Source organism: Antedon mediterranea, chromosome 9 (genome assembly GCF_964355755.1).
Source record: "Antedon mediterranea chromosome 9, ecAntMedi1.1, whole genome shotgun sequence".
Lineage (NCBI taxonomy): Eukaryota > Metazoa > Echinodermata > Crinoidea > Comatulida > Antedonidae > Antedon > Antedon mediterranea.
Window position 1 is genome coordinate 8759865 of NC_092678.1, and position 22773 is coordinate 8782637.

Consider the following 22773-nt stretch of genomic DNA (forward strand, 5'->3'; position numbering starts at 1 on the left):
TGTTTTTAGTTAAATTTAACCATTTATTTTGTCATTTTATAAGTGAAAACATTATTTTTTCAATTTTTTTTTTACAGAAGTGGTTAACTTTCTCTAAACTACAAAATAACATATTCATAGTCTGATTTAATTAATCTTAATTTTTCATGTTTTTGAGGGACAATACATCTTTAATTTAGGAGAGAATATATATAATAATAGGATAATTTGACCGCAAGGAACAACATAGGATGTGTGCCAAAATCTCTATCCGGAAGGGAAATTGTTCAAAATATTATACATATTTATATTTGGTCTAACACAACTTTTAGCGAATCATTATCGGAAATGCTTTTTTGGCCTTTGATCAAAACACAAATGTTAATAGTTTCTTAGTTAAATTAATTATATTTTTATCAATTTTTTTTAGTAGGGTCTGCAAAATCTTGTGGTCACTGTTTTCGAGATTCGCGAAAATATAGATCACCCCACCCTATACTGGCAGAACAAGAAGAAGTAAAAAGTGATTTCGATAAATATCTGTTTTTAATAAGATTTCTAAAAAAAAATAGAGACCTTCCAAAAGAACACAATAATGCCATGTTTCGTGGGGATTTCCGAGAAATCTCGATTATACAGAGACAACCACTACTGCAGATCACAATACTAGAAGGGTTACCGAGAGTTGACTTAATTGTATTGCTACAATTCAACTCCGCGTACGTTACGTTATTTAAGCGATTATTTGTCCATTGATAAACACATTTTTATGTATCATTATTCAGAAAATATTTGAACTGTGAAAATAATTATTTTGTATGTTTGTTTATTTAAAAAATCATTGCATCAGATCAATTATTTTTTATTTCCATTACAACCAACCAAACATGTAAATAATGTGGTTAAAATATCCTATCATCTAGCGTGTGAAGGCTAGATTGCTTACTTCTAACGGTCCGGTGACCTTACCCTATTAAACGTAGTTTTTGTAGTTGAGCCTCTAATGACCAAGATAATATTGTTATAGTTGTGCTTTTTTTGTCTGAGAAATATTATTTTAAGTGCCTCGTTATGAGGCCTTTATTATTAAAATCTTTTAGAGAAAAACCACACATACTATAAAGAATTCATTTATATTTATTTCATTTTTGAAACAAAATTGTAAATACTAGATGGTACGCTCGCTTCGCTCGCGTACCATCTAGGTCGTGCCCACAGATGGTTCTCAAATACATAATAATTTCACACAGCTGTTCCAGAAATATGAATTAAGTGCAGCGCCCCCAACGTTTCATAGCGTTTTATGGAGTAGCGATTCCGAAAACATATTGTATACAAACCACATGAGGAAACCCGGAAGCAATCAAGCATAGAACGACTGTTTTTTAATAGCCAATAAAAACAAATAAAGACCGCGAAAGTCAGAAAAATAATGAATATTTATTAGAACAACCCTGGATGAAGGTGAAAAACATGTTGTCGTCGTTTTATCACGTGTATTTTAAGAGGTAATGTAATTGAAAATTGTACACCCAACGCCAGTTTTTTTCTCAAGCGATACATTTAAAAAAGTAGGTATAAATGTTGTTTTCCATATCAGTTTAAAAATAATTTTTTCTGTTGAATTCTTTGATTTAGTTGGATACTTTAGTTATCCTTGAATGTTTTAACAAGGATCGTATTCATATTGCCTGGCTGGATTTTTTCCTATGCTAGCTTATGATAGGCTATGCCCAGGCTCCCTTGCGTGGTTAAAACCAGCTGTGTAAGACTAATGGCTGTTTATTTTTAACACGTAAACATGTATATTCGGAGGGCCTGAGTGACAGTTGACCTGTTATAAAGCTGATTAATTACTTGTTCCTGGTTCTAATTAAAAATTAGGCCTAGTCTAGGCCTAAGCTTTTTTAATAATCATTCATATTGGGAGAGGAGTACAGAGTTGGCCAGGCTACAGGCCTAGCCTAGCTAGGCCTATATTATATAATAGGCTAGGCTACATCATCAGCAGGTTAAAGGCTAGCAGCCTACCTAGCATGTCTTAGTCAAAGATCTGTAATATATTAATAGAAAGAAGCTATAGAGTACTGTGACATTAGATATTTAATCATAAATGCATATTTCTTTCATATTTGTATTGTATATTTATTATTTTGATATGCAATCACAATCTAAATCAGTAAATAACATCAATTTCTGTTATCAATAAATAATTATTAATATATAAACCAAATTAAAATAAAATAACTGTTTATTTTTAACATGTAAACATGTCTATTCGGGGGCCTGAGTGACAGTTGACCTGTTATAAAGCTGATTAATTACTTGTTCCTGGTCCTAATTAAAAATTAGGCCTAGCCTAGGCCTAAGCTTTTTTAATAATCATTCATATTGGGAGAGAGGAGTACAGAGTAGGCCAGGTTACAGGCCTAGCTAGGCCTATACTATATATAAGCTAGGCTACATCATCAGCAGGTTAAAGACTAGCAGCCTACCTAGCATGTTAGTCAAAGATCTGTAATATATTAATAGAAAGAAGCTAATAGAGTACTGTGACATTAGATATTTAATTATACGGTAAATGCATATTTCTTTCATATTTGTATTGTATTATATATGCAATCACAATCTAAATCACTAAATAACATCAATTTCCGTTATCAATCAATAATATATATAAACCAAATTAAAATTAAATAGCTTCCAAAAAATTAAATTCAATTACAATTCATATACCATTTGTTAAATATTTTCAAAATCATTGTTCTAGCAATAACACAAAAAAATACTACCATTCATACAGTATACTGTACATAATAATATGCAATACTGTAACAATTAACTGAGAAATAGCAAACTATTCCTCAACTTTTCTCCACTTAGTTACCGGCCTAGTTACTTCATGCTGGATCTCAGGTGAAATAAACGTCAGATGTGACTTCATGATTTCCCGCAAAACTTTTTCCATGGTACTGCTGTCGAGGAATTTATTTTTTCTAAATACCTCGTCCATTTTTGTACATAGAGGTCCAGTTTCAAATCTCTTGGTTCATAGTAGTTCGCTATATAAAATATATAAAAGAAATATGGCATTAATTTTTTATAGTATTTGCATGTTTTAGACATAATTTTAAAGGTGTATAATGTAGGACTGACCAAGTCTTTGACCTCTTGTTCTTTTAGATTTATTCTGTGGCCAGTCTCTGCAATCTTACTATGCTGTTTTGTCAAAAGTGACACTGAGAGTTCATTTCTTAAATGCTCAAGATTCTCTTCTAAAGACTGGATTTTAATCATTGTACTTTGTAGCATGTCAATGTGCTGCAGCTTCTGATTTTCTCTTTCTGCTATAGATGATCACCTGAGATTAAACAATATTGGTCAACCAAATAAATGTCAATCTGCATAAAAAATGAGCATCAAAATTATTATATTTTAAAAATGTTAACAACTATTTCTTGTAGCAGATAATGATAATACAGTATATGGATAATTCATAGGAAAATAAGTTCCAGCCAAAGGTTTGCTTTATTCTGCATAAAAATAGGATCAACGATTTTGAAATTCTATGCTCAAAGGGACAATGTATATTTAAAGATCAACTTGACCAATTGAGTTATTATGTAATGTCAATGTAAAGTTGAAACAACATTTGAATTTACCAGTCAAGATGTCAGCATCCTGTCGCATGTTGAATATTATAACATATTGACACTTGGAAAAATAGTTGATTGAGGAAATATTTAATAAAGAAAAGAGGTATATTTATAAATTACTGTAACAATTGTTTGTTTCAACAGTTATTTTATACTAACATTGTTCTTTAATAAATAATATGAAGTACAAACACACATTTCATTGTTTGGAGTGTGTATTAAATTTTCTAAAGAGGTGGTTATGATTATTTACCTACCCTGTTTAATTCAATGTCTACCAGGTATGGTCTAACAACGCTGTGCGATATTGTTTTGCTTCTTTGTGTTCACTGCCATGGTCTACAAAAGACTTGTAGGCCTTGAGATATCTACAGGCTTGAGGAACATTGTTGGTTCTGATGTCATTTTGATTACAAAAACAATAGATGCAACTGTACTTTCCTTTAAAAATAAATCAATTTTTAAATCTACAGTACTTCAGTTTTGTGTCCAAACAAATCCAAACAAGAGAGCTAATAGCCAAAATATTAAACCATTATTATGCTGTAAAAATGTATTAATATTAAGGCCTAGCCTAGGCTGTGACTGTCACTCAGTCCCACCAGCTAGCCTAAAAATGCACCAGGAAAGCAATAATTATTATTATAAACACATGCCATTAATTATTTGGTAACAGTTATAATTATTACATTTAGGATTAGGGTAATTAAAGGTTTAACTATTACGAATTTTCTATGTTTCGGCCTAGCTTCATTCTAGGCCCACATTACTGTCACGGTCATCGCGCGCGTCAACGCACTTTCTAAGCCTATCGCCAAACCGTTTTCTCGCCGATAACAATAACAATGTATAAAAGGGTTGCAAAATATGCGAGTTTTACTAAAAACTGAACCAGGCTATATTAACAAAACTAGTATTATTTTGTTTATATAATAATGATGGACTATATTCTAGTTCGTTCTTTTTCTAAAAAATTGAATTATATCCAAAAAAAAAGTAAAGAATACAATGATATTTTCTACTTACGATTGTTTACTATTTCATTACACAGTTTATCTCAACTTCCTGGTTTATGTGCGGGAGAGTATTTCAGTAAAATGGACAATATCGTCGTTTATTTATTAATTTATAGTACAGAAACAATAAAATATTTATTTTTTAATTGAACATACACTTTTTTTAATCGTTTAGTTTTGTATAAAATGTTTTTACTACATAAAAACTCACGATAGCGAAATTTAATTTGGCGTTCGCGAAATAATGGTTTGTAAACAAAAATTATATGTCCGCGCGACTCGGGGGAGCCTCGTCTGCTAACACTGAGGGCGCTTGACTTTTTCTGATATCTTAACACTAGTTGAAACAGCTGTGTTCAGCGTTAAAAAACTGGCGATTTCAAATGTACGTACCGCAGGACAATAATACATGTCGTTTACAGGAACGAATAAATAGACACTGTGATTTATGTACTCAACTAAAATTAGCACCCTGGGAATTACTTCCGAAAGAGAAACTTGTCACAAAATGAGACCAATTGTTTAAGTTAAATTTAAACAAACTTAATTTGTGTTTTGTATGTAACATTAGGGTTGAGGGATGGGGAAGAGGATGGGTGCAAAAACAAAATTTTTTTAAATATATTCTTTTTCCATTTAGTAACGAAATAATTGAACTTATTCAACCTTATGTTCCTAAGCGGTCTCTGAGATCTAGATCTGAGTCTCTTCTTGCCCATATATTTCATCCTTCCACGTTTTATGGAAATCGTTCATTTTCTTCGGCATCCGTTTCTCTATGGAATGCGTTGCCTATTGAAATCCGTCAGGCTATTTCCACCAGTGTCTTCAAATCTCTCCTCAAAACCCACCTTTTTAATTTGTAATTTTCTAAATTGTTCTGTCTTTGTAAAGCGCATTGAGGCTTTCAGCATAATGCGCTATATCAAGTACCAGTTATTATTATTATTATTGTTTTCATGTTTTACAAATAATATACCACTAAACACAGTAAAACATTGCGATGTAATACTTTGTTGAAACTATCACCGTCCTAGTCGATTGAAATAGTACAGTACATGTAACGATACATCACTACCACGTGTATATGTTTGTATAATGTAAAACAATTTGTGAAAACCACCTCTATTCGGGGAAAATCATAAATTCGATTTAATCGTCAATAAATATTAAATTATCTTTATTATAACTCAACTTAATTAGTAGGCCTATATGGTTTTCAATTTAGAGCCAATTCATACTTAAGTTGGTTCCTACCCTACCCACCAAAGTTGTTCTACGTTTAAGGCATGTGATGTACCGTAGGCCTATCCTCTACTGGTTTTACAACGCTACTATTACTAATGCCAGTGAGGGAAGGGTGATGATGTGGGTGGTTTAACTGCAATAATAAAGATTTGTACATAATATACGGCGAGTGAAAACGCTAGCTCATTATCCGTTTAAAAAAAAATTATATCCAACCTCTGCAGCACAGATTGAAAAAAAAAATGGATCAAATTCCTGTTATGACTATACAGTACTTGCCTTTACGACGCCTGAGGGAATAGACACTTGTAGAACAGAGATTGGAATGTTCCATTCATCGCAAATCAATACATTTGTATAAACATATATTAAATCTATAAAAATAGTATTTTTTAAAGAAAATCGGCCTGTCTTCAACATTATGATGCTGTACTCTAGCTGTTCAACCGGTTTTCAGCTATTAAAAACAATTATTGTAGGAGGAGATAGGAAAATGCGAAGCCTCCTCTCATTTTTATGGCGGGTATTTTTCAAGATGGACATCCATTAGACAGTGTATACCACGATCGGAAAACACCCCTATTTGGGGCAAATCGTTGAACCTAAATTCGTTTTAATCGTCGATAACTAATTATCTAACTTAATTTAATTAGTAAACAGGGTTACATCAGGTGGTTAAAATCAGTACCGAAAGTACGAACCAACTTTATATACCATCGAGAAAAAATTCTAGATGTAAGGCGCGATTTACCGCATTTTGCCCTTACGTAAATTTATATATACTGTAGATTCCTTGAGGCTCAACTATATAACCACCATTTTTTGATATGATAGACACGGTTGAATGCTTTTGGATTCTGGCTATTTGATTGGTGGACGTGAATCACCCACAGCGAAATCTTCCTACAGGGTTTGGTAGGTTTGGCCAGTATGCGTCCCGGATATTGTGTGAAAATACGTACAATGTGATAGTGGGCAATGCCACGTAGCGGGCTGCGGGCTCTAGACTCACGTGTGGTGGATAGCTATGGGATCATCGGCCGGCGGAGAGAGTCGGTTTTCATTTTTAAGAGTTTTTATTTTTGGCCTAGGCCCACTGTAAACACTTTTGCCTATACAAAGGAGCATACACTAGGCTATGTAAATTATTATTATTATTATTATTTATCAGGAAAAAAAATTTCATTTAAAATGTTTTTGATTGACATTATTTTATAATAGTTTAACTAAGCTTAAGCATGGCAGTTGAGAATTATTGTTATTAATTAGGCCCTAAAATACAGTAGTATGATTTATTAAATCAGTTTAACTTAGGCTAGCCTGCTCTGAACAAATAGGTAGCTTTTAGAGGCCCCAGTTCAGGCTTGCCATACACTCAAATGCTGTATATATAAAATTAATTATGTATATAGCGCCCTCTGTCGCATTTTACGTATTTCACACGCAACACGCACGGAGCGGACGCTGCCATTGAAAAAATATTGCGCATTAATTATATTATTGCGCAATATCGGGGACGCCTGCTGGCCATAAAAAGGTACTCATACTGGCCACACCTACCCAACCCGTATCGAATCTTCTCTCTGTGTAACTACCGTAAAGTCACATGGTCTCTCTGTACTGATCGTTACTACACGAATTTTGAGCAATGCATTTGTCCGAATTACTATTAAATAAACAACTTTATATATTTTATAAACATTTAATAGCATATTTTATTGATATTTGCAACGTTAATATATAAAATAAATTACTAAAGACTAATGGCTGTTCATACAGTTTTTTTGACTGAGGGTGCGATTATTTTCGGCGATGTTCAGACCTTATATTTTCGTAATTATTTTTCTATTGTAATATTGATACAAAATACACTAACAGATTGTTGAATTTACTTGAAAAATAACAAATTTTAATTTTTTATGGTTATTCTTAATAAGAGAAATAATTTCGATAAATCTCTCTTTTTTCTTAGATTTCTCAAAAACACAGACTTCCATAGATTTTAATAGTGTTAAGTGTTATTTTGAAAATATCTAAACATTAATGGACGTGTATTTTATATCATTGGGTAGATAATTAAAGTAGCTATAATATGGTATCAAACACAATATCAGTCTTTAATTGTTACCGTTAAATGATTATTACCAATTTAACAATTTTGAATTACCAACATAATTGACCTCAAGTGACCACTAAACTGATCTTGGTAGATTAAAAAAACTAAATACTCTAGTAACTACAGAATCAGAAAGAAAACAATAAAAAATCTATTGCAATTTGTTTTTAGTCTATCCACAGAAAAGTTTATATAGTTATACAAATATGAACATTTTCCGAAAAATTAACGTCAAAATTAACAATTTATTTTCAATACAAGTTGGGAGCAATGGATAGAATATTTTATGGGCTTTCATTTAATTTATTCTTCGAAACATTTAAATTATTTAACATTATATGAATAAACACAAAAATTACACTACAAATATTCATTTTTTTATAAAAATAATCAAATCATGCACATTTTCAAAAAACAATTAGCTTGAAAATAAAACATTTTAATACAGGTTTGGTATCAGTATATTGCGTAAGTTTTATTTGATACCATACATGCTATGTATTGAAATCTTAAAGATGAATTTAACCAGAAAATGTATTTTTTGACATTTAGATTCAAAGTTCAGTGACAAGTGGTGGCAAGATATAAGAACAACGCAATTTTAATCTTTGACCCCGATTTCGGGTCAAATTATCCTTCTCTATAACAGTGGTGATATTCTCTCCTAAATTAAATGCATATAAATATTACTCAGATCCTAGACTAATATGAGCACAGTCGGCTAAACTAGTGACAGTCACTTTGTTGTGCGTCGACTTATTTGGTTTCCTTTGGTTCCCATTGCTCCCGTGTGTTTCAACTGGTGGGTTTGGATATACGTTAAGCCAATTGTCTCATGGTTCAGGTGAACGTTAAAGAACGCAGTATTCGAAAGAGTACCGATAGTGGATTAATGATAATACTAATTAAAAGAAAAGAAAAGATAATAAATTTAAAAATAATTAAATAAAAAAAATAATAATTAATTATTTAAAGATAATTTTCTTTCTAAAAATATGTAGACTCCATTTTCTTCCAAGCTTAACTCTTTCTCATTTTACAAATTTGGTTTCTTAGTCCAAGAAAACCCATATTGGTACGTTGATTTAGGCCTTGTGTACAGTGTTTACTATGTTGTTATACATCAAGAAGCTGGATTTGAAGGTATTTTTGTGTTTTAATAGTGTAACAACTTAATGTAAATGTAAAATGGTGTATACGCCTACAATACAGGGAAGCTTTTATAGACCGGGCGCGATTTTTTTTTTCGTACATAAGTTGGGGACCCCCTCATGAAACGTCACAAAATAAACATGAATAATTCATCAGTTAAATTTTCTTGTTCCGTGTGCACCCAAGCGTATAGCAACAAGAAGTGATTACACAAGTGCGGTACGATTCTAGGCCTCCTATCTCCGCTGTTGTTGCGGCGTGCGATTTCATAGAAGAATAGCGGCGTTTTGTATGGATTGTCGAAATAATTAGCCTTTAGTTTATGGTGCTTTTAATACAATTTATTACTAAAGAATTACGTGTTAAAATTATAGTTTCTATTAATACTATTAGGCCTAATTATTAGTCTCTAAACCCATGTCTATTCTAGTAGTAGCTGTGTGGGTGTGTGACGTGTGTGTGTTAGGTATGACCCAAGATAGTTACACTATCTTTGGTATGACACAATCCGAGTAATAAGTCAGCAAAATTAAACAATAAACATTACACAAAAATACATTTTTTATTCTCGTGGGTCAAATCTTCCCGTCTCATGTGTACGCGCATTTTTAAAGTTCCTTTGAGTACATGCATATTGTTTGATAATAAAATAGCAGAATTAAAAAAATACAGTACTCAAATTATACACATTCTTTATTCTTGTGGGTCTAAGCTTTCTTTGGGCAATGTCCAATGAATTACTACTTAGTTTAATGTCTTGCCTAGCTGTCGATTAGCCTCGACTCGACACATTTTGTGTGAAGAAGAGTGCGCGAAGGCAATCACGTGAATTGACTTACAATCCTAGGCCTAAGTATCGTATCGCAGTTGTGTAATCACTTCTTGTTGCTATACGCTTGGGTGCACACGGAACAACAAATTTAACTGATGAATTATTCATGTTTATTTTGTGACGTTTCATGAGGGGTCCCCAACTTATGTACGAAAAAAAAAATCGCAGACCGGGCACCCAGAGAATTTATTCATGTGAAAAGCCATAAAAGGTTTGATGGACTGATTACGGTATGTAGATATATGGCTAAGATTCAATAATCAATATTGCTGCCGGGTCCTATCCTGTAAATTTTCTCTGGGGACACCAAATAGGAGGGGTAAAAAATGGATTTAATCATGTCAAAAGCCACACGGATAAAAGTTGTATATGTAATAGTCCCTCAGCTGTACGCACGCGCACCAGAAATCAAGTCGATACACCCTCATCTTTCAGTATTTTATTCACGAAGCTGGATCGTTTGGGACAACTTTTATCACAGATTACGTCCTCTGAAGTTGTCATTTTTTGTGTTGAGTCATAAACAGAATTGAATGAGTTGAATAAAAATACCATACCAAAAACAACAAAGATTTTCAAGAGAAATAATAGAAATATTATAATTAGGACAAGTGTGAGTAAGGAATCTAATAAATTTGTTCTAAACATTAGAAGTACGCCAAAAAATTGAATTATAAATGACTGAACAGTTTGTTCAAATCTTTACAATGATCTTTACTATGATATAAGTTGACAGGCAGAAATTATTTAAACTTATCTATCAGTGTTACATTGTCATTGGCTTAGATGGACGTACAATTTTTTTTTAAATAAGCCGAATATATTATATATGTCGACTTGTAGGATACATGTGTTTGTAAACATGATACTCACATAATTATCACATAACATACAATATCTATTTAGCAAAATGATTTTGAAAATTTATATTCGTTTTGGGACTTATTTTGTTATTATTTATTTATTATTTATTACTCTGATTATATTCTGGTCATTTCTATTAATATTCCTCAATAATTTTATTTATTTTAGAATCTCTTCTTGGTGCTACGATCCATGCTTCTACATCAACCAGTTCCCTCTTTGATGATGATAACATATGTGAATCTATTACTTCTTTAACCCAACTCTCGACTATTATACACTGCATTACTACACTGATTAGTGGTCAATATGTATCTATATCTAAAATGGGAAATGCCGATTTAATTGTGTGTAACGTGCAAGTATACGTAGGTAAATCTTATTCAGATACATATGCCCTACTTTAAATTATTGGATAGATCCTATATTTCGAATTGTGGGACCTTTTTTTTTCTTTGAAAATATTGCATTAAAAAAATAAAACATTGAATTCATTTTAATAATTTGGTTTGGTTATCTTCTAGAGACTAATACATTTAGATTTGAATCAATTCATTAAATGCTGAACGTGGTTATCATGTCTGAAACATTATTCTACTACATCAACTGATTATATTTTACATAACAGAATAGCTGTAAAAGGGCGATCGAGACTAGAATCAGTTAAGCTTTCTAATAACCTACAGTACATTAACTACTTTGTGGTTTGTTATTAGGACCTATTGCGAATAACAAATACTGATCTAGAAAAAGAAAATCTCTATTAGGATTCACAATTGAATTAATAAAGCAGAATTCTTGCATAAAAAGCACTATATAACTGGTCTGGACACCCATTGGAATCCACAATTGGTTTATTGCTTACATTAAATACTACACACAGTAAGTTTGTTAAATAGAGTATATGACTAGTTTTACATGATTAATTTTGTAATTTCAGTTCAGTTTCATTGTATTACTAGATATAACCAGATGTCTTAGTGACCCTTGCCAAAATGGAGGAACATGTATGGATTTTGTGAATCGATTTGAATGTAACTGTACATCAGGATGGATTGGAGAAACATGTGGCATTGGTTAGTGACTTCCTAACTTAGTTTAACCTATATATTTCGTCACGCATTTCCCTTTATTATAGACCATAAGCAGTAAATTCTAACGTTTCATCTCGTTCCGATGTCATGGATCTACAATTTCTTTACATATTTAGAATAATAATTTTATGAATAACAACATATCAAAAGTTCTCCATAATCGTGTTAGACAATTTTGAGAAATTACTGTTATATTGTGGTACTTTATTTTAATATACACCACGTGAGTGATTTGGTCGGGCCGAACGTTACACGTTCAAATTATCCGCAACGTCTTAAAAACTGTACCACGTGATCGTATTTCACCAATCATGCTCTGGTTACAGATGAGAGAATCCCCAAAACTCACACACGGCAACGTCACACGTGGACAAAAAAAAATATTTCAATCAATGGATGGAGTAACTAGACTTGGAGGAAAATTTGTTTGATTTCCCCACCGAACAAATGCAACTGACTGTAAACGATTATTGATGCAACTTATGATCATCATATTGTATTGAAATACAAAAAAACAAACAAACAAACGTTTTACCGTAAGAGCTTATGTCATGTTGTTTAATGACATTATACGTTTTACTACTACAAGTCCAGTAATAATGGAATATTGGTTTGGCTGTTACTACTTCATAGAAGAACTTTAATTGATTTGTTTTTTACATTTTCTCCCCACTCCTGAGAAAATAGGACAATACACGTTTTTAGAACCTAAAGAATAATTATATCCACTAGATGGCACGCTCGCTTCGCTCGCGTACCATCTAGGGGTGCTCACAGATGGTTCTCGAATACAGTAGAATCCACGGACGGGGACTTTTTTGGGACACTAAACAAAAACGGAAGTGTCCCCCTAATTGGGGTATTCAGAAATAGAGACAACAAAACCAATACTGGATTCCATAAAGGACAAATAATTTATGTGGATTAAAGAAATTAGGGAGAAATGGAAATGTATGTACGGGAATTGGGCGGCACGTGGTGGTGGTGATGGAACTGCAGTAATAAAGTTGATTGTATTTATATATTATAAGAACCAAACTAAATAAATAGACCTAGACATTCTGCGAAATGGAAATCGGAAATTCAAGCTCCTATTCAGTGAAAAATTAAACTGTAGTCTACCTAAATATTTAGGGCAAATCATCGGTTGTGGTGTTGAACTTCCTGTAAACATTTGTGTGAACCAAACTGGGTCGAATTTCTGTCATGAGTACTGATTTGTTGGCCTGTGATTTATGACGCCTAAGGGATCTATCTAGACTTATTTTTTAGAATAATGTACGTACCTGTCAGATACAATTGTCTTGTGTCGTATAATAAATAAGTACTGTAATAGTTACTGAAGTTACTATTACAATCTCGTCAATGAAAACACGAAAATGTATATGCACTTACTTATGAAAACGTATACAGTATTATACTCAGTTATTGAAACAGTAGGTTTAAAAAAGTTTCATTTGTCTGTAAAATGATGTAATCAAGCTGTTTACATGAGTCTTAATTTATAAGCACATCAATAATAAAATAGTTTATCTATCCTGTAATTGGCGAGATTATGGTCGCTGTTGAATGAAATAAAGCCAATCGGTATCATATTTGTACAGAAACGTTTTCGCGGCCGAAGGGTGTAACCTAAATTCGTTGTATTATCGTCAAGAACTAACTGTAACTAAACTTACATAGAAAGTAGGGTATCATAAATTTGGCCTTAGCACTCGGGGGAGTGGCTAAGATGAAGTCCGTGGGACTACTAAATATAAATTGTAATGAACCTCGAGGGACATAAATAGGAATATTTCATGTTTCATTATCAATGTATAATAAATGGAAACTGTTTACCGATTCAAATAATAGAAATTGGTTTTTAACATTTTCCGAACCTATTGCAAGTTTATTCTCAAAGGGCCCATATATTTACCTACCGTATGTGTTAAACCAAGGGCTCATAAATTTACCTACAGTACTTGTGTTAAACCAAACTCTGGCAGACTGAGAGATTGGGATGTTCCATTCATCGCAAATCAATACATTTGTATAATCGTATATTAAATCTATCAAAATAGTATTTTTTAAAGAAAATCGGCCTGCCTTCAACATTATGATGGTGTACTCTAGCAATCTATCAAAATAGTATTTTTTAAAGAAAATCGGCCTGTCTTCAACATTATGATGGTGTACTCTAGCTGTGCAACCGGTTTTCAGCTATTAAAAACAATTATCGTAGGAGGAGATAGGAAAATGCGAAGCCTCCTCTCTATGTAACATTAGGGTTGAGGGATGGGAAAGCGGATAGGTACAAAGAGGAACAATTTTTAAATATATTCTTTATCCACTGAGTAACAAAATATTTTGTTCATGTTTTATAGGCCTATAAATAATATACCTCTAAATACAGTAGGCCTAAAACATTTGCGATTTAATACTTTGTTAAAACTGTCACTGTCATAATCGATTGAAATATTAAAGTACATGTCACGATACACCACTACGACGTTTATATTTTTGGTAATTATTAATTAATACAAACGTTGAGAAGGAACTGTCAGTATAAAGTTTATTTGTATATCTAACAGTAGAGCCTATCCACAGTCTCAGTAATAAAGTTTATTTGTATATATTTTTATATTACATCTAACAGTACGAACATTCACAGTAAGAAATGTTCGATTCAAATGAAAAATAGTTAATAGGTATTTACAGTATTTTCAAAGTATTGCAAGTTTTTTTTCAAAGGGCCCATATATTTACCTACCGTATGTGTTAAACCAAGGGCTCATAAATTTACCTACAGTACTTGTGTTAAACCAAACTCTGGCAGACTGAGAGATTGGGATGTTCCATTCATCGCAAATCAATACATTTGTATAATCGTATATTAAATCTATCAAAATAGTATTTTTTAAAGAAAATCGGCCTGTCTTCAACATTATGATGGTGTACTCTAGCTGTTCAACCGGTTTTCAGCTATTAAAAACAATTATCGTAGAAGGAGATAGAAAAATGCGAAGCCTCCTCGCATTTTTTTGGCGGGTATTTTTCAAGATGGACATCCATTAGACAGTGTATTCCACGATCGGAAAACACCCCTATTTGGGGCAAATCGTTGAACCTAAATTCGTTTTAATCGTCAATAACTAATTATCTAACTCAATTTAATTAGTAAACAGGGTTACATCAGGCGGTTAAAATCAGTACCGAAAGTACGAACCAACTTTACATACCATCGAGTGAAAATTCTAGAAGTAAGGCGCGATTTACCGAATTTTGCCCTTACGTAAATTTATATATAGATGATGTTTTTATGACTTAAACATTTCTACTTATTTCATTTTATTCCAATTCGTATTCTACAGCAAAGAACCTCCTAATTTTACTTTAGATTAAAAAAAAACTACACTGTTAATCAAATGATTACATTAGACGATTTGAAATCAATCTCTCTCTCCCCCGTTTGACAGGTTCATACATTTCAAAACATAGCTAACTGCGCCAATTGAGGACATCATTTTTCATAGTTTGTCCTAGAAGTTTTTTAAACTTAAAATAAATATCGCTACGCTTATTACAAAATAGACAACAAATATTAGGTACATACGTCGATATTTTAATAATTTCACGTTGAATATTGTTAAAGTTGTAATGTGGTACAACGCCCTCGTAGTCCCCTCTTCACACATAATTTGATTTTACAATACAATTGGCACCAATAGAAGCAGCTTGTTAATGTGGTTACAAATCGTAGTTGTTCAAAGCTGTAGTTGTCCTATGGGCCAGTTGTAATTTTCCTAGTGGGTACCTAGGGTAGTTTTCGTAGGGGGTAATTGTCCTAGGGAGAAATTGTCCTAGAGGGTAATTGTCCTAGAGGGTAGTTGTCCTAGGGGTAGTTGTCCTAGGGGTAGTTGTCCTAGGGGGTAGTTGTCCTATAGGATAGTTGTCCTAGGGGGTAGTTGTCCTAGGGATAATTGTCCTAGGGGGTAGTTGTCCTAAGAGGGTAGTTGTCCGAAGGGTAGTTGTCCTAGGAGGGTGATTGTCCAGGGGGTTATTTTCCGGGTGCTAGTTGTCCGGGTGCTAGTTGTCCAGGGGGTAGTTGTCCTAGACCCGTCAAACAGGTATGTTACCATCTCTTAAGTAAACCACAGTACAATGAACAGTGGTGATGTTCCACGAAGTAGTAGCACTGAATCTTTGGGAGAAATACACACGTAATATTATATCCCTAAGTATCTTTACTATGTTTAGTTGTATTTGTATATTTAGATTTTGATGAATGTAGCAGTAATCCATGTTTAAACCTTGGCACGTGTATTGATAACGTGGATAGCTATACCTGTCAATGTCTCTCTGGGTGGACTGGTGGAAACTGTCAAACAGGTATGTTACCATCTCTTAAGTAAACAATAGTACAATGAACAGTAATATCAGTGGTGATGTTCCACGAAGTAGTAGCACAGAAACTTTCAAGTTCATTCACACTAATTAACAAATGTATTAGCTATAATGCTTACGTTTAAGTAATTGTTCTCTAAGCAGCAGCAAGTTTGTCTTGGCAGGCATCTGTTTAAAATGTTGAATAACAAACAAAAATTAAACCAATCATTACCATTATTAGAAGAATGTAGAACTTCAAATCCACATCTTGTTTAATCATTCTAGCTTTACCCTACCAAACCTACATAAAACATATTTTGTTCATACATTTCTGATTATTAACTTTTGTCTACCTTAATAGTTTACCGTATGTACATGTTCATAATTATGGCAATTAGGAATGACCCGAAATAGTACCTGTCCCCATTAAATATTATCCCGTTTATCCGATTCCGAGAATTTCCCATACAGAAAAGATTACAGAAGCTTCCTCTCTGGGTTGATTACAATTGATATCAGATAATCGTTAATGTTACACTTAAACAATCAGTCTCTTTCTTAATAGAAATCCATAATCATTGATTAATATTATTTTTTTTCTTTAAAACGATTAGACACAAACGTATGTGGTAGTAACCCGTGCATGAATGCAGGTTCTTGTAGCAGCCAGCAGGATGAGTTCAATTGTACTTGCCTCTCTGGATTTTCTGGCTCAATTTGTGAAATAAGTAAGAAGGCATCATGCGTTTATCAGAGACACGAATTCGTGAAGATGAACAAATAAAGTTCGAAATATAGAGCACAATGGTTTGCCTCATCTTTTTCGAAGTTTATGTTTATTATTATTTTATTATTTATTATAGTAATAAACGTATTAGGGGACCCTCTGACCACTCATCACAATTTGATTTAAATTTATCTATGATAAACAAATTGAAACAAAATTCTTTTTTTCTAATATTCAGTATATATTTCATTTGTGTGGACTCAGTAACATTGCTAGCTTAGTTTTTTTTGTAAAGGATTTGCTACCGCTTTAATTTAAATATAATTAGATACTGACGAATGTGAAAGCAATCCATGTTATTATAATGGAACCTGTATTGATGGTGTTAACGATTACATATGTCAATGTACAAGTGGCTGGACAGGTGTTAATTGCGATCAAGGTATGTATGTTCAATATTCAAATTTCAATTTACATATGACTCCAATACAAGGTCCAAGATTTGCATTTTTGCCCGAGGTAGGGGCATGTATGCTGGACGATAAACAGTAAAAACAAAAGTTGAGAGATAGGCCTATCATTGAGGCTTGGGCACCATTATACTGGTGTATATACCAGAAATGGTTTATGCTAGATGATAATTAATTTGATAGATTACTCGTTAAACTATGCACATCATTTTACATATTTATTAATATTTCTTTAAGATTCTGAGAATCCAACTGTGATATGTCCTAGTGATATTGAACAAAGTTCAGATATAGACCAGACTACAGTGACCTGGAGTGACCCCCCAGTCAGTGACAATGTTGATACTGGCCTGTCAGCTATTTGTACTCCACCTTCTGGTTCTCTGTTTGATATTGGCTCAACTGATGTTATTTGTTCTTCTACTGATACTGCAGGCAATACTGGAAGTTGTGCATTTACACTTACTATAAGTGGTAATGTTTACTTTAAACATTGTTTCTGAATGAATATGCAGTTTAGAATGAAAGATCTAGCATAAACTTAGGCCGTGTTTCCACTGCCATTAAAAAAATCATCGGTTAAATCTTTTAACCAATCATTTCATTAATATACAAATTATAATTGCCCATGATAAATTAGGCCTAATATTACCAAACGCTAAAATTCACAACGCAATTATTTGTGCTTTTGTTTAACAGGTTTAACAGGTATTGAATGAGATTATTTAACAAATACCTGGAGCGCGGTTAAAACATTTTTCCACAGAATGTTTATCGAATAATTAATAGTAATAATAATCGGATCCGTTATTTTTGGCTGCGGAAACAATCTCACCCGAACAACGTGTTTCATTATTCTATAAACATACATTCCACACTATCTAATGGAATATCTATAATATAATAGCACTAAGCCCAAATGTGTTTCTCTATACTAAACATGAGGACGGAAACTGACATTATCTAAATATATTTGGGCCTACACAAACAAAACAAGAACAAAGATACAGATATATAATATTAAACATTTTGCGTTTTTCAAACATTCATTTTACACTGAGCACTATTTGCATAGACTCTGCAAATTTGTATTTGAAATTGCTTGCTTTTAAAATTAAAACAAAATAGACACTGAAATATTAAAGAAGAATACAGTATGTCTATTAACTTTATCGTCCTTTTAATATAAATGCTGTATAATGTACCTCTTGGCACAATACATCCATGTATAGATTTGTGTACTATATTGCTGTACTATTTCTTTGATTCCCGAACCTTAAAATCATTATAAAATGGTTTCCGTCCATTGGACGGGTACCTGCTAGTAAAAATATGTTAGTATTACTTATACTAGTAAATAAGTATATATTCGACCTGCGACCTGTGCTTTGTTTTTATCTGACGGAGTAATTGAAAAATGAAACGTAGGTTGTTGCGTGAACCTAAAATCCACCAAAACTATGTTGAGAAATACATTGAGGAAGCGCTTCAAAATTTTGTTTTTAATTGAAATGATTTAACTTGTTCCTGCAGTAGATCGTCGTAAAATTGAAAGCTCCCCATAATTATCTAAGGTTTTGCTATATTCAATTTAAAGGCCAGGTGCGGGCAAAAAATTTCTATTGATCATACATTCCAAAAATTATCGATCTATAGTTTCCCCTATGTTTCTAAATTGTTTGGGATTTTATTTGTGTTACACGAGCTTGTTCAAAATAAGCACTTTCTTATATATATAATATATTGTAGGCCTATGTTTCTGATAGTTCAAATTACACAGTAAAATCTCTATTCTTTATATACAAATTTTGTAAATAGAGAGGCATTTTAAAAAGCTATGAAAAATAAACGGTTTGGTAAAAAAAGTTATCAGATGACTGAATATAGGTAATATAACTTGAATATTACATTTCTGATATTTTTATTCAACTTCAGATTTTAATTTTCATGCTATAGCAAAAATTATCCACCGTATATCCACCACCTTTTTTCAATGTCTAGGGAGTCACCAGACATGTTATTACATTAGGTTAACTACCTAACTACTGAAAAAAAGTCTTCCTGGTTTTTATGGAAGAATTTTGCCAAATTTTGTATTTGACCATATTAAGGGAAATTCATGTTTTGTCATCTTGATTTCTGTTACAATTATTAGATTTATGTACAATTAACCAAATATTATATTTAAAATTCATGCCTGTATCTGAACTTTAAAGGTAGTTCATCTGTACCAGTTTACCTGATTGCTGTAATAATAGTACTTGCTGTCATCATATTGGTGATGTTTGCTGCTTTTATTATTTATCGGTATGGATGTTATACTTATTACACTTTTTATAATAGCTGCTGCTACTAATACTACTACTACTGCTACTAATGCTACTACTACTGCTACTAATACTACTTGTAACGACCTCTGGTCGCGGAGTTAGATTCAGGTAGACAACAACAAGACTACACACAATATACTGCTTATTCCTTATTTTTATTTTCTCCTTTAAGCTGTCAAACCTGTGATGCATGTAGCTTGTGGCGTTTCTAATAAGAAACAGACAAATATAAATGCCCATGTTATAACGAATCATGCAAATAACAACAATTTAAAGACGATCTCTGTCGTCTTAGTAACGTCAAAACTCTCAATGTACAGCCCTCTATCGGGTTACACAGAACAACGTATATGTGCAATAAATCACAATACTGTATTAAAACACTTAAATAATTCTCTTTAAATTACACTTGAGATGCTGATTACATAATATAAGTGCCTTCCTTACTATACAGGACATGTATGGCCTACAATTGTTATATCAACATTAACACATTGAAATTAATGAACGTCTTGATCAGCCTCGTGGCAACAATGATGTAGGCTATCTGGCCTAACCTAGCCGTGCATATCATCATAAGACATAGGCAACGAGTAGGAGAAGGCTTAGGCCTTCCAACTACTATAAATCAAACAATAACTCAATAATATCAATCTAAAGTTAATAATAAACCGGATGCTCACCAAAACCTATGGTCTTTCTCCGCGTAACAATTTTATAATAGTATATTATCAGACGCCTATGACAGATGGTCTCATTTTATGTCTCCTCCTACAACAACCTTAGGCGCGCACATGTGTTATTCCCAAAAACAGGGATCATCTAAAAAACTTGCACATGAACGAAAAACAATGTTGAAATGAAATGCGCCCTCTATATAAATATACATATAGGACCTTACACCGGCCCTCCTAATGCAAACTCAAAGTGAGCATTAGCAAACACCTTAAACATTAAACAAACATACAATTTCCGATCTTGATCAATTATAAATTCTATAATAACCTGATAAAGTTTAGTAACATACAATCAATATCTTAAACAAACAATAATTAAAAGCAATATAATTGGATTATCTTCTAAGCAATTGATACATCTTGTAACACATGCTTTCGCAACCAATGGAAGCGTGACAATCCAAAATTTCTTTCGCACCTCGTTGATTAAAATGGACCTGAAATGGAATTTCGATTTTCAAGAAATTCACACATGTTATTTAAATGTATCAAATTAACACAAAACCACACAAATAAAAACAAAATGTAAAGTATTTTGAGTAAAAACAAAATTTTAAGATACCATGGTAAATTAGCAAAAATTACTCACGCCATTGCAATATTCTATTTCAACGGCCGTCGGAAGCCTCTATATTCACGACGTCACATATACATACGATGATATAGAGAGCGTGTATGCCGCCCGATAGTCAGTGAATGATCGACGGCCTGGAAAGATACGCGAAGCGTTGACACTAATACTAATTTATTCAATATCTAATGTTGTTGAAATATAGGTCCCTAAAATGTACTTCGTTTGTTCTAAAACCCGAATTTAGAAGGCCTACCTCCCAAACCTTTACTAGGCCTAGGCCCCCAATCCAGAGCGCGGAGTCGATCCACCACCCACATCATGCGGCGAGGCTCCGTTTCATGTGCATCCAAGGACCAAAGCGATATCAACAACTTGCTGCGCTCATTGTCAAGCCAAAGTAAAATACTGTATGAATAAAATTCGTTTTCGAACTGCCTGATTCGTGACAAATAAATTATCATCTCATATTACTAATTTAATTCTGCTAAACTAAAAACTAAAGAAACTAACAAATTTTAGCAGTATAAATTACGAACGATATACAAAATACACGAACGGAAAATATGGATACGCATCATTGCGCACGGAGCTGTATCCCGGACAACGTTGCCAGGCCAACTTCGGTATTGCCAGAAAAAAACCGTTGATTTTAAGATTTTAAATCGTCATTTACTCGATGAGTAACCGTTTATACGGTAATAATTTTATCTAAAAAAATTCTAAATACGTTTCTGCAAATGCACAAGCATTTTTTAGAAAATACTCTATAGATTTCAAGAGTTATAGCCAAAAAACTGCAAATTTTCCATTGGAGGGATAGGAATATATTCGCAAAGTGACGTCACCCGCGAATTTTTTTGATTTTCTAATGGGGCTTTCCCCAAAAGGGCCAATTTATATTTTGTAACAATATACATTCTAGCAACACCTAATAGCCCCCAAAACATCATTCTAAAATGAAAAAAATCGAAAATCCATTTCAGGTCCATTTTAACTGATTCTTGCCACAATGACCTGTGCGCTTGTGAACCTCATTAATTATCACCTCTGAAAGACGATGCTTCGGCAATACAATTGGATGCTTGGCATTTTCGTCCAACTCCGAATTCTTCAATCTCCCTCCAACCTTCAGCACACATTTATCCAAGGTCGGGTTTAATTTTGCAAGGCAACTAGTTTTCTTCACATCCCTTTGGCCCTTCAACGCATCAATCTCTTCGTTGAAAAACTCTTCCTGTACATATCTGATCAAGTCTATCTCGGCCTGTTCCATTTCAGTTGCTGTTATCATTGGTGTTACGGATTTGTGGGACAAGTAACCTTTAAATTTAGTTCACCATACGACTGCCTTCTTTAGTTTGTGATAGGAAGAGTACCGCTTAATCAGATCATTCATCCAACGGTGTTGTTCTACTACTGTAAAGACTTCCTTTACGTCAGGATCATCAATTTTCAATTGACTACCTTGAAATAGCTGTGGCCATTCCGACGGATCTCTTGTGAGGAACGCCGGCCCTCGTAACCACATAGCAACCTCATCCTCGTTTTTTAGATTTATTCCTCGAGATGCAAGGTCAGCTGGATTGGTTTTACTCCTAACATGACGCCAT

At 33.1% G+C, this 22773-nt stretch overlaps 1 protein-coding gene across 4 annotated transcripts in view; it reads left to right on the forward strand.

Annotated features, from left to right (window-relative positions):
• The window catches only part of LOC140059096 (uncharacterized), a 40724-nt gene that overhangs the window by 9805 nt on the left and 8146 nt on the right, over window positions 1–22773 (forward strand). For 2 of the 4 annotated variants that reach the window (XM_072104937.1, XM_072104935.1), the window contains exons 4-11: window positions 9072–9158; window positions 11032–11235; window positions 11826–11939; window positions 16215–16328; window positions 16940–17053; window positions 17381–17494; window positions 17760–17996; window positions 19739–19829. In XM_072104937.1, coding sequence (XP_071961038.1) covers window positions 9072–9158; window positions 11032–11235; window positions 11826–11939; window positions 16215–16328; window positions 16940–17053; window positions 17381–17494; window positions 17760–17996; window positions 19739–19829 — 1075 coding nt within the window. The remainder of the gene's footprint in view (window positions 1–9071; window positions 9159–11031; window positions 11236–11825; window positions 11940–16214; window positions 16329–16939; window positions 17054–17380; window positions 17495–17759; window positions 17997–19738; window positions 19830–22773) is intronic. The other 2 variants (XM_072104938.1, XM_072104936.1) reach the window with 2 other exon arrangements.